Here is a 12,756-nt window from a genome sequence, read left to right as displayed (position 1 = left end):
AAGAGGGGATACCTCGTCAGTTGTCCAACTGAATGAAAGGGGGGATACCTCGTCAGTTGTCCAACTGAATGAAAGAGGGGATACCTCGTCAGTTGTCCAACTGAATGCATTCAACTGAAATGTGTCTTCCGCATTTAACCCCTCTGAATCAGAGAGGGGCAGGGTGCTGCCCTAATCGACATCCACGTATTCGGGAAGGGTACCAAAAAATGTCTGCAGCATTGAATGTCCCCAAGAGCACAGTGGCCTCCATCATTATTAAATGGAAGAAGGTTGGAACCACCAAGACTCTTCACGGCCAAACTGAAGTAATCGGGGTAGAAGGGCCTTGGTCAGGGAGGTGACCAAGAACCTGTTGGTCACTCTGACAGAGCTCCAGAGGTCCTCTGTGGAGATGGGAGAACCTTCCAGAAGGTCTAGGAAGAGTTATGGTTATATACTGGTGTTTTGTTTGTATATCTCATATACAGTATACAGTATATGTATATAAACAATGGTGGTTTTGTGCCCAAAAAAAATCCATTACGAGTTTTTGAACCTTAACCTAATAGATTAAAGACTTTTACGTCAACATTTGGAAGACTAATTAGTAAAAAATTATCTGGCAAATGTGAACATTTCATGGTGTCTAAGGTGTGTCTCGCTTCTGTCTTTCTCTCACCCACTCTACCTCCTTCCTGCCTCTCCCCTCCCTATCGCCCTCCCCCTCCTCATCTCCCTCCCCCTCCCTCCCCCTTCTCTTTCCCCTCCCCTCCCTCTCCCCTCTCTTCCCCCTCCCTATCTCCCCATCCGTCCTTCTCTTTATTTCCCCTCCTACCGACCCACCTCTCTCCCCTTCTCTAAACCACCCACCTCTCTCCCCTTCTCTAAACCACCCACCTCTCTCCCCTTCTCTAAACCACCCACATCTCTCCCCTTCTCTAAACCACCCACCTCTCTCCCCTTCTCTAAACCACCCACCTCTCTCCCCTTCTCTAAACCACCCACCTCTCTCCCCTTCTCTAAACCACCCTCCTCTCTCCCCTTCTCTAAACCACCCTCCTCTCTCCCCTTCTCTAAACCACCCTCCTCTCTCCCCTTCTCTAAACCACCCACCTCCCCTCCACTCCTACCCCAAGGCCAGACCCTGTGTTGTGGACTAAGGATGGAGGAGAGTTACCAGACCTGGAGAGAATGATCGTACAGGGAAGAGAGCTCACCTTTTCCGCCCTTAACAAGACAGACAATGGCACCTACCGCTGTGTGGCCTCCAACCACCTAGGCACCAGCAGTGCAGAATACATACTCTACGTCTATGGTAAGAGAGCCTAATTATGTGTACAAAGAAAAGGAAGGACCTTGTTGAGGGTGTATGAGACAGGGCCAGGGACGGAGAAGAGAAGAAGCTAGGTCTGGTTTGGATAAATAGTTAATGAACAGCTTCTTCCACTTCAATAATAGATACTGTATATCAGGGACCTGTTACAGCCATCAGATAAATAAGATGCTACCAGATATATCAGAACCTCTTACAGCCATCAGATAAATAAGATGCTACCAGATATATCAGAACCTCTTACAGCCATCAGATAAATAAGAGATTAGACCAAGAGAGTGGAGAACACCAATAAGAGGGGAAAGAGGTCTACAACACTCATATTCTCTTCGAAAAATGTATTTTAAATGTCTTATTATAATATTACAGTCCTTTTCAGAATTGTCCATCTTTCCTCTCAAATTAGATACATTGAATTGATAATGACATCTTACTTCCATATATCTGTCGAATACATTTGAGATGTTCACAATTCTCCAACCACATACACAACAGAAAGTTTTCAAAACCCCTTGACTTTTTCCGTGTTTTGTTGTGTTACAGCCTGAATTTTAAATTGAGTTCATTTAGAAAAAAATATATTGAAAATTATCTCCCTGGATTCCTAAGGCTTCCACAGGGTGTCAGCAGTCTATGTTCAAGGTTCCAGGCTTGTAACTTCAAAAACGAAGAAGAAATAACAGTTTTAGGGACACAGTCTTGGAAATTCATGTTTGCGCGCCATGAAGACATTACGCACCTGCTAAAATTTCCTATTGAACATACTTCTTTCCGTAAGAAATATTATAGTTTGATTACATTTTAGGGTATCTGAGGAGTGAATAGAAACGTATTTTGACTTGTTGAAACAAAGTTTAGCGGTAGATTTTCAGATTCCTTTCTCTGGATGTTGAACGAGTGGATTACTCAAATCGATGGCGCCAACTAAACAGACTTTTTGGGATATAAAGAAGGATTTAATCTAACAAAACGACACTACATGTTATAGCTGGGACCCTTTGGATGACAAATCAGAGGAAGATTTTTAAAAAGTAAGTGAATATTTAAACACTATTTGTGAATGTATGAAACCTGTGCCGGTGGAAAAATATTTTGATGTGGGGCGCCATCCTCAAACAATCGCATTGCATGCTTTCGCTGTAATAGCTACTGTAAATCGGACAGTGCAGTTAGATTAACAATAATTTAAGTTTTCAACCGATATAAGACACTTATATGTACCTAAATGTTCAAAATCCATAATATTTATGATTATTTATTTGAATTGCGCTCCAGTTCATCGGAAGTTGTCCCGCTAGCGGGACACCGATCCTTAATTAACAAGTCACATAATAAGTTGCAGGGACTCACTCTGTGTGCAATAATAGCATTTAACATGATTTCTGAATGGCTACCTCATTTCTGTAACCCAACACATACAATTATCTGTAAGGTCCCCTCAGTTGAGCAGTGAATTTCAAACACAGATTCAACCACAAACACCAGGGAGGTTTTCCAATGCCTCGCACCTATTGGTAGATGAGTAAAAAATAAAAATATCCAGACATTGAATGTCCTTTTGAGCATGGTGAAGTTATTAATTACACGTTGGATGGTGTATCAATACACCCAGTCACTACAAAGATACAGGCGTCCTTCCTAACTCAGTTGCCAGAGAGGAAGGAAATCGCTCAGGGATTTCACCATGAGGCCAATGGTGACTTTAAAACAGTAACAGAGTTTAATGGCTGTGATAGGAGAAAACGGATCAACAACATTGTAGTTACTCTACAATACTCCACAACATAATTGACAGAGTGAAAAGAAGGAAGCCTGTACAGAATAAAAAATATTTCAAAACATGCATCCTGTTTGCAGTAAGGAAGTAAAGTAAACCTGCCCCCCAAAAATATTTATGTCCTAAATACAAACCACATCACTGAGTGCCACTCTTCATATTTTCAAGCGTGGTGGTGGCTGCATCATGTTGTGGGTATGTTTGTCATCGGCAGGACTAGAGAATGTAGCTAAGCACAGGCAAAATCCTAGAGGAAAACCTGCTTCAGTCTGCTTTCCAACAGACACTGGGAGACAGATTCACCTTTCAGCAGGACAATAACCTAAAACACAAGGCCAAATATACACTGGAGTTGGTTTGACTTAAATCAGCTTGAAAATCTATGGCAAGTTGTTGGTCACCTCCCTGGCCAAGGCCATCCCGATTGCTCAGTTCGACTGGGAAGAGTCTAGGTGGTTCCAAACTTCTTCCAATTAAGAATGTTGGAGGCCACTGTGTTCTTGGGGACCTTCGATGCTGTAGAAATGTTTTCGTACCCCAGATCTGTACCTCGACACAGTCCTGTCTCGGAGCTCTACAGAAAAATAGACCAGCGTCATCCGGGTTAGGGTTAGGGTTAGGGTTAGGGTTAGGGTTAGGGTTAGGGTTTGGGTTAGGGTTAGGGTTAGGGTTAGGGTTTGGGTTAGGGTTAGGGTTAGGGTTAGGGTTAGGGTTAGGGTTTGGCCGTGGTAGGCCGTCATTGTAAATAATAATTTTGTTTTTAGCAAACTTGCCTAGTTAAATAAAGGTGAAATAAAATACATTTTAAAAAAATAATATAAAATATATTTTGATTTGTTTAACACTTTGTTGGTTACTACATGATTCCATACTTGTTATTTCATAGTTTTGATGTCTTCACTACTTTTCTACAATGTAGAAAATAGTAAACATAAAGAAAAACCCTTGAATGAGTAGGTGTGTCAACTTTTGACTGGTACTGTAGATAGATAGGTATATCTAAATGAACTGGAAAGAGAGAGAGAGAAAGGATAGAGGAGGGTGTTAAATTCTGTAATAATATTCACCAAGAGACAGTGTAGACATTCCTTCTCTTTACCCTAAGACACTAATGACCATAGTGATACATTTCCAGTAGCGGTTCTGTGTAGTGACGCCCCACCGCGATGCAGTGCCTTAAAGAAAAGCACGTGTTCTGTGTTTCTGTCAGCAGTATACTGTGTTTTCCTCTTCAGAGTCATGGGCCCAGTTAGATCCTTTGCTTCTGACAATGACCTTAACCTTAAGATGCTTTTGGGAAACCGGGCCCAGGAGAGTACTGGGGGAGCTTGAGCGTAGCATCTAAACTACGCAAAAGGAGCACTGTTGAGATGAATACTCCCAGCTCCTTCTTCTTTGGGTTGACAAAACAGAGGGAAACCAAGACAATCCATTGCTTAAGTTTGTCTGACGGGTGTGTAACTTCTGTTGAGGAGGAGATGAGGGAGCAGAGGGGTCGATGGTCTGCCTGTGGCCTTTTTTAAAAAGTTCTGGGGAATCATTGGACAGGACTTGTTTTGCGTGAGTGTGTCAGGATAGGGGAGTTGTCACTAAACTGTCAGCGGGTGTCTTTGACTCTCCTGACCAAAACAGGGGACTTGAGCGACCTAAAGAACTGGAGGCCTGTGGCATTGCTCTGTGTGGACTATCAGGTCCTCACTAACAGACTCAAGTCTGGACTCTAATGTACAAAAGGACCAAACTTACTGTGTACCAGGACACTCAATCACAGACAATTCTGTTCATAATCAGGGACAGGCTGGACCCGTCGAGGCTTTCGAATGTGAATTTCGGACTGGTTTCCTTGGACCAGGAGAAAGCCTTTGATAAGGTGGACCATAAATATCTGTTCAATGTTTTGTCTGGTTTTGGTTGTGGCTTTATGAATGGTCAAGGTGGGGGGAGGAACAGTATGCCCGACGGGGCATTCGCCAGGGCTGTCCTCTATCAGCTATACTATTGAGCTTTCTTGACCTGCTACAATAGGAATCTGTGTGAGCCAGGCATAGGGTTGGGGACAGCATACACTGATGACCACCTCAGTGTTGTTTAGGGATGGGCTCCGGGCCCTAGAGAATAGTTTGAGGGTGTAACAGGGGTCGTCTTCAGCTGAGTTGCGGCTGGAGGGAACCAGCATGGGCTCTGTTGAGGGTGGCTGGCAGTTTAGCATACCACCCAACAGCATACCACCCTGCATACCCCTGCTGGCTTTCCTCTGAAGCTAAGCAGGGTTGGTCCTGGTCGGTCCTTCTGGTCTAACGAGACCTCAGGGCAGTGAAGGGGACATTGCCGTGAGTAGGGTGCCGTATTTTGGATGGGACGTTAAACAGGCGTCCTGACTCTCTGTGGTCAATAAAAAACTCATTGCACTAAGAGTAGGAGTGTTAACTCCAGTGTCCTGGCTAAATTCCCAAACTGGACCCTTGATCATGGCCAACGTATCCTCCACCTCGTTCCTAATTGGCATTGATCACTCCTCACCTCTCCACCTGATAGCTGATGTGTGGTGAGTGTTCAGATGGGTGTCACACATTGGTGGTGGATGAGGTGAGGATTCCCCTTACTATGTAAAGTGCATTTTGCTACAAATCCGCAAAATATGTGTACGCGGCCAATAACATTTTTATTGTTGTGGATTTTGGGGTGGCACGCAATTCCTTTTTATGGGTGTGAGTGGATCCCCGTTAATTCCTGCCACGGCAGCAGCTACTCTTCCTGGGGTGTATTATGGATCCTCATTAGTTCCTGACAAGGCAGCAGCTACTCTTCCTGGGGTGTATTATGGATCCCCATTAGTTCCTGCCAAGGCAGCAGCTCCTCTTCCTGGGGTTTATTATGGATCCCCATTAGTTCCTGTCAAGGCATCAGTTAGTCTTCCTGGGGTTTATTATGGATCCCCATTAGTTCCTGCCAAGGCAGCAGCTACTCTTCCTGGGGTTTATTATGGATCCTCATTAGTTCCTGACAAGGCAGCAGCTACTCTGCCTGGGGTTTATTATAGATCCTCATTAGTTCCTGCCAAGGCAGCAGCTACTCTTCCTGGGGTGTATTATGGATCCCCATTAGTTCCTGCCAAGGCAGCAGCTCCTCTTCCTGGGGTTTATTATGGATCCCCATTAGTTCCTGTCAAGGCATCAGTTAGTCTTCCTGGGGTTTATTATGGATCCCCATTAGTTCCTGCCAAGGCAGCAGCTACTCTTCCTGGGGTTTATTATGGATCCTCATTAGTTCCTGACAAGGCAGCAGCTACTCTGCCTGGGGTTTATTATAGATCCCTATTAGTTCCTGCCAAGGCAGCAGCTACTCTTCCTGGGGTTTATTATGGATCTCCATTAGTTCCTGACAAGTGTAATGAGGACATCTTGTAGCCTAGGTGACATTTAAGAAACACCTTGAATCACGCAAGCTAAGGGAGGTGAGGAGGAGAGGAGGTGAGGAGGAGAGGAAAAATCTCAAAGTTACACTGGCCTGACATTTCACTGGAACAGAGGAGGTAGGAGGGATTGAGAGGAGGATGAGGAGGATGAGGAAGAGGAGGAGGGGAGGGAGGTGGAGGAATAATATGAGCTTCATCTCCTCAAGACCTCCTCCACCAGACGGAGAGAGAGAATGTAGAAGGAGTAAAAAGAGAGGGAACAGAATGTTTTGGAATAAATGTTGTGATTCTTCTACATATCTTTCCATTATAACATTCTGCTCGTTCTGGTCAGTCTGGTCAGTCCGTCTGGTCAGTCTGTCTGGTCAGTCTGTATCAGACACAAGGAGGAGCATTTCATTTACTTCTTTCATTCCTTCTTTGAATGCCATGTCGTCCGTCTTTAGAGATTGTGTGTGCGTCATGCCGTGTCGTCCATCTCTCTGCTGGGCTAACTGGCTAACTTCGGTTTTCACGCTAACTGAGGCTTTCACGCTAACTGGCTAATTTAGGTTTTCACGCTAACTGAGGCTTTGGTGCTAACTGGCTAACTTAGGTTTTCACGCTAACTGAGGTTTTCACGCTAACTGGCTAACTGAGGTTTTCACGCTAACAGGCTAACTGGCCAGCTGGCTAACTTAGGTTTTCACGCTAACTGAGGCTTTCGTGCTAACTGGCTAACTTAGGTTTTCACGCTAACTGAGGCTTTCGCGCTAACTGGCTAACTTAGGTTTTCACGGTAATTGAGGCTTTCACGCTAACTTAGCTGGCTAACTTAGGTTTTCACGCTAACTGAGGCTTTTAATTGAGGCTTTCGCGCTAACTGGCTAACTGGCGTTGGATCAGAGACAGTATCTCACCGGAGAAAGCATCAGAGCAAGCGAAACAGCACCCCTCTGTCTCTCTATGTGTAAAGCCATCTATCTGATGGTCCAAAATATAACAAAATCGTTGCTGCCTGTAGCATTGAAGGCAAGGGAAGCCAGCGAGCATTTGGCCTCCCTTGAAAAAAAAAGTATTAAAAAATTTGACAATCAGCATGTGAATAGTCCTGTTGCACCCCAAAAAAAGTGTCAAGGGAAGCCAGCTTGGATTTTGGCGTCACCCCTATCAAATCTCATTGAGAGCATCTGTCATTGACAGAAACAACTTGAATTGGTGATCTCATCATCTCGTTTTGTTGTTGTCCTCCGGTGGCTAGCTAGCTAGCTTAAGTTGGCCCTTTCCTCAATTAGCTATGGATGGATATAGGGATTTGGACTTGTGGTTTTACTTAATTCTCCATACTGGCCAATGAATATAACGGTGATTCTGATCCAACCATTAATTCATACATTGTTGTGCCTCTGGCCTGAGAGGATGGAAGTTCAATATGTAGCTAGATGTAGAAGGCTAATGTTAACTGGCTAACGTTGACCATGAATGGAAATTAGGCTAGTAGGCTAATGTTAACTGGCTAACGTTGCCCACGAATGGAAGTTAGGCTAGTAGGTTAATGGTAACTAGCTGGCCTGGTGTATCGTTTCCCATGAATGGAAGTTAGGCTAGCGAGCAAGTATTTTATCCAGGTAGCCTAGGACAAAAATAACTAAAAGCGTGTACTGTATGACAGAGTGATAGACCGTTTCATCAACATGAAAGAGAGGAGGATGACATTGGTGTTTCTCTACAAGTAAGATGAGTCAACATGTTTTTCTACTTGTTAAGTCCCACTTCTGACTGAGAGGCTTTAAACCCCTTTCTACTGTCCCCGCCTTTCCCAGAAGCATTGGAAGTTTGATTTTCAAATAGGATAACTGACAGGGCCTTGGTGAAACAGAGAACTGAGCCATGGTCAGAAAAACCAACTTGGAGTATTGAGGCCCATGAGACCCACAATTCCATTGCTCTGAACCTTGAAGGTATAGATACGATCCACTCACCCTACCCCCAACCACCCTCACCCATGTATACCTCTTTATGGTGGGATACTTCATTCTCCATGTGTCCACTAGATGGAAGTGATTCAGAACATCCTTCCATACCCCTGTCGAGCATGAATGATGTTCCTCCCCATTCCTGTCTTTAGTGATGTCAATCCTCCTAACACAAACACCTCGTCCAGCTCCTCAGACACCAAAACAAACTACCGTATTATGTGCATTCTTTATTCTTCAACAAACCTAACGTTATTCATTTTTATGTTGACCAGTAACAACCTGCCATTACACACCTCTTTTGAAGAGAGAGATTGATGACACCAACACCCGGGGAAGAGAGCACTGCTACCCCTGCACTAAGATTTATGCTTTGGCTCAGCTTCGACCAGAACCACCAACCCACTTCATTATTTACAGTGCCTTCGGAAACTATTCATGCCCCTCCACATTTGTTTGTGTTACAGCCTGAATACAGCATAGATTTTTGTCCCACCCATCTACTCACAATACCCCATAATGACATTTACATTTACATTTAAGTCATTTAGCAGACGCTCTTATCCAGAGCGACTTACAAGTTGGTGCATTCACCTTATGATATCCAGTGGAACAACCACTTTACAATAGTGCATCTAACTCTTTTAAGGGGGGGGGGGGGGTTAGAAGGATTACTTTATCCTATCCTAGGTATTCCTTAAAGAGGTGGTGTTTCAGGTGTTTCCGGAAGGTGGTGATTGACTCCGCTGACCTGGCGTCGTGGGGGAGTTTGTTCCACCATTGGGGTGCCAGAGCAGCGAACAGTTTTGACTGGGCTGAGCGGGAGCTGTACTTCCTCAGAGGTAGGGAGGCGAGCAGGCCAGAGGTGGATGAACGCAGTGCCCTTGTTTGGGTGTAGGGCCTGATCAGAGCCTGAAGGTACGGAGGTGCCGTTCCCCTCACAGCTCCGTAGGCAAGCACCATGGTCTTGTAGCGGATGCGAGCTTCAACTGGAAGCCAGTGGAGAGAGCGGAGGAGCGGGGTGACGTGAGAGAACTTGGGAAGGTTGAACACCAGACGGGCTGCGGCGTTCTGGATGAGTTGTAGGGGTTTAATGGCACAGGCAGGGAGCCCAGCCAACAGCGAGTTGCAGTAGTCCAGACGGGAGATGACAAGTGCCTGGATTAGGACCTGCGCCGCTTCCTGTGTGAGGCAGGGTCGTACTCTGCGAATGTTGTAGAGCATGAACCTACAGGAACGGGTCACCGCCTTGATGTTAGTTGAGAACGACAGCGTGTTGTCCAGGATCACGCCAAGGTTCTTAGCACTCTGGGAGGAGGACACAATGGAGTTGTCAACCGTGATGGCGAGATCATGGAACGGGCAGTCCTTCCCCGGGAGGAAGAGCAGCTCCGTCTTGCCGAGGTTCAGCTTGAGGTGGTGATCCGTCATCCACACTGATATGTCTGCCAGACATGCAGAGATGCGATTCGCCACCTGGTTATCAGAAGGGGGAAAGGAGAAGATTAATTGTGTGTCGTCTGCATAGCAATGATAGGAGAATGACATCACAATACCCCATAATGACATCACAATACCCCATAATGACATCCCAATACCCCATAATGACATCACAATAGCCCATAATGACATCCCAATACCCCATAATGACATCACAATAGCCCATAATGACATCCCAATACCCCATAATGACATCACAATACCCCATAATGACATCAACAATTCCCAACAACTACCTTATACACACAAGTCTAAAGGGGTGAATGAGAAAATGTACATATAAGTATATGGATGAGCGATGGGGGAGCGGCATAGGCAAGATGCAGTAGACGGTATAAAATACAGTATATACATGTGATTTGAGTAATGTAAGATGTGTAAACATTATTAAAGTGGCATTATTTAAAGTGACTAGTGATCCATTTATTAAAGTGGCCAGTGATATGAGTCTCTATGTAGGCAGCAGCCTGTCTGAGTTAGTGATTGCTGTTTAGCAGTCTGATGGCCTTGAGATAGAAGCTGTTTTTCAGTCTCTCGGTCCCTGCTTTGATGCACCTGTACTGGCCTCGCCTTCTGGATGATAGCGGGGTGAACAGGCAGTGGCTCGGGTGGTTGATGTCCTTGATGATCTTTATGGCCTTCCTGTGACATCGGGTGGTGTAGGTGTCATGGAGGGCAGGTAGTTTGCTCCCGGTGTGGGCGGTGCAGTTGACGTATCAGGCTGTGTTACAGCCCGACAGGATGCTCTCGATTGTGCATCTGTAAAGGTTTGTCAGGGTTTTGGGTGACAAGACAAATTTCTTCAGCCTCCTGAGGTTGAAGAGGTGCTGTTGCGCCTTCTTCACCACACTGTCTGTGTGGGTGGACCATTTCAGTTTGTCTGGGATGTGTATTGCCGAGGAACTTAAAACTTTCCACCTTCTCCACTGATGTCCCTTTGATGTGGATAGGGGGGTGCTCCCTCTGCTGTTTCCTGAAGTCCACGATCATCTCCTTTGTTTTGTTGATGTTGAGTGTGAGGTTATTTTCCTGACACCACACTCTGAGTGCCCTCACCTCCTCCCTGTAGGCTGTCTCGTCGTTGTTGGTAATCAAGCCCAATACTGTTGTGTCGTCTTTAAACTTGATGATTGAGTTGGAGGCATGCATGGCCACGCAGTCGTGGGTGAACAGGGAGTACAGGAAGGGGCTGAGCACACACCCTTGTGGGGCCCAGTGTTGAGGGTCAGCGAAGTGGAGATGTTGTTTCCGACCTTCACCACTTGGGGGCGGCCCGTCAGGAAGTCCAGGACCCAGTTGCACAGGGCGGGGTTGAGACCCAGGGCCTCCAGCTTGATGATGAGCTTGGAAGGTACTATGGTGTTGAATGCTGAGCTGTAGTCAACGAACAGCATTCTTACATTGGTATTCCTCTTGGAATAGTAATAATAGGACAGGACAGGGCAGTGTGCAGTGTGATGGTGATTGCATGGTCTGTGGACCTGTTGGGGTGGTATGCAAACTGGAGTGGGTCTAGGGTGGCCGGTAAGATGGAGGCGGTCTGATCCTTGACTAGCCTCTCAAAGCACTTCATGATGACAGAAGTGAGTGCTACGGGGCGATAGTCATTTAGTTCAGTTACCTTTGCTTTCTTGGGAACAGGAACAATGGTGGACAACTTGAAGCATGTGGGGACAACAGACTGGGAAAGATTATGTCCGTTAACACGACAGCCAGCTGGTCATGCTCTGTGGACGCGGCTAGGGATGCCGTCTGGGCCTGCCGCCTTGCGAGGGTTAACACATTCAAATGTTTTACTCACCACAGAGAAGGGGGGTGGGGCGCAGTTCTTGTTAGCCACGACGGAAGCGTGAAAGAAAGAAGAAGGTGATCAGTTTGCCTGGCAGCGTGACGTCGTTGTCCGTGATGTGGCTGGTTTTCTTTTTGTAGTCCATGATTGCCTGTAGACCCTGCCACATACGTCTCATGTCTGAGCCGTTGAATTGTGACTCCACCTTGTCCCTGTACCGACATTCCACTTGTTTGATTGCCTTGCGGAGGGAATAACTACATTGTTTGTATTCAGCCATATTCCCAGTCCTCTTTCCATGGTTAAATGCGGTGGTTTGCGCTTTCATTTTGGTGTGAATGCCGCCATCCATCCATGGTTTCTGGTTTGGGTAGGTTTTAATAGTCACAGTGGGTACAACATCTCCAATGCACTTCCTTATAAACTCACTCACAGAGTCAGCGTATACATCGATGATATTCTCTGAGGCTGACCTGAACATATCCCAGTCCACGTGATCAAAACAAGTGTGGCTTCCGACTGGTCAGACCAGCGTTGAATGGTTCTCGTCACTGGTACATCCTGTTTGAGTTTCTGCCTATAAGACGGAAGGAGCAAGATGACGTCGTGGGCGGATTTGCTGAAGGGAGGGCGGGGGAGGGCTTTGTATGCATCGCAGAAGTTAGAGTAGCAGTGGTCGAGTGTATTACCCTTGCGCGTAGTGCAGTAAATATGCTGATAGAATTTAGGTAACCTTGTTTTCAAAATTTGCTTTGATATATAGTTTCTAGTTTACATAGAGTCCAGTGAAGTTCCTTGATGGCCGTCCTGGTGTCTGCTTGAGGGGGAATGTACACAACTGTGACTATAACTGATGAGAATTCTCTTGGAAGGTAAATGGCCTGCATTTGATTGTAAGGAATTAAGGAATTATAAGGAATTATAAGTCGGGTGAGCAGAAGGACTTGAGTTTCTGTATGTTGTTACACCATGAGTCGTTAATCATGAAGCATATATCCCCGCCCT

The 12,756-nt window shown here is 45.7% G+C and overlaps 1 protein-coding gene across 1 annotated transcript in view; it reads left to right on the top strand.

Annotated features, from left to right (window-relative positions):
• Positions 1-12,756, top strand: part of LOC120041343 (cell adhesion molecule 2-like) — a gene marked incomplete at its 3' end in the record, with an annotated part of 59,287 nt that overhangs the window by 29,744 nt on the left and 16,787 nt on the right. The window contains exon 4 of the mRNA XM_038986284.1: positions 1,119-1,297. Within this exon, the coding sequence (XP_038842212.1) occupies positions 1,119-1,297 (179 nt within the window). The remainder of the gene's footprint in view (positions 1-1,118; positions 1,298-12,756) is intronic.

Source organism: Salvelinus namaycush, unplaced genomic scaffold, assembly GCF_016432855.1.
Source record: "Salvelinus namaycush isolate Seneca unplaced genomic scaffold, SaNama_1.0 Scaffold447, whole genome shotgun sequence".
In the NCBI taxonomy this organism is placed as follows: domain Eukaryota; kingdom Metazoa; phylum Chordata; class Actinopteri; order Salmoniformes; family Salmonidae; genus Salvelinus; species Salvelinus namaycush.
Note: the sequence above shows the minus strand (reverse complement) of the source record. Positions and strands in the feature narration are given on the sequence as shown.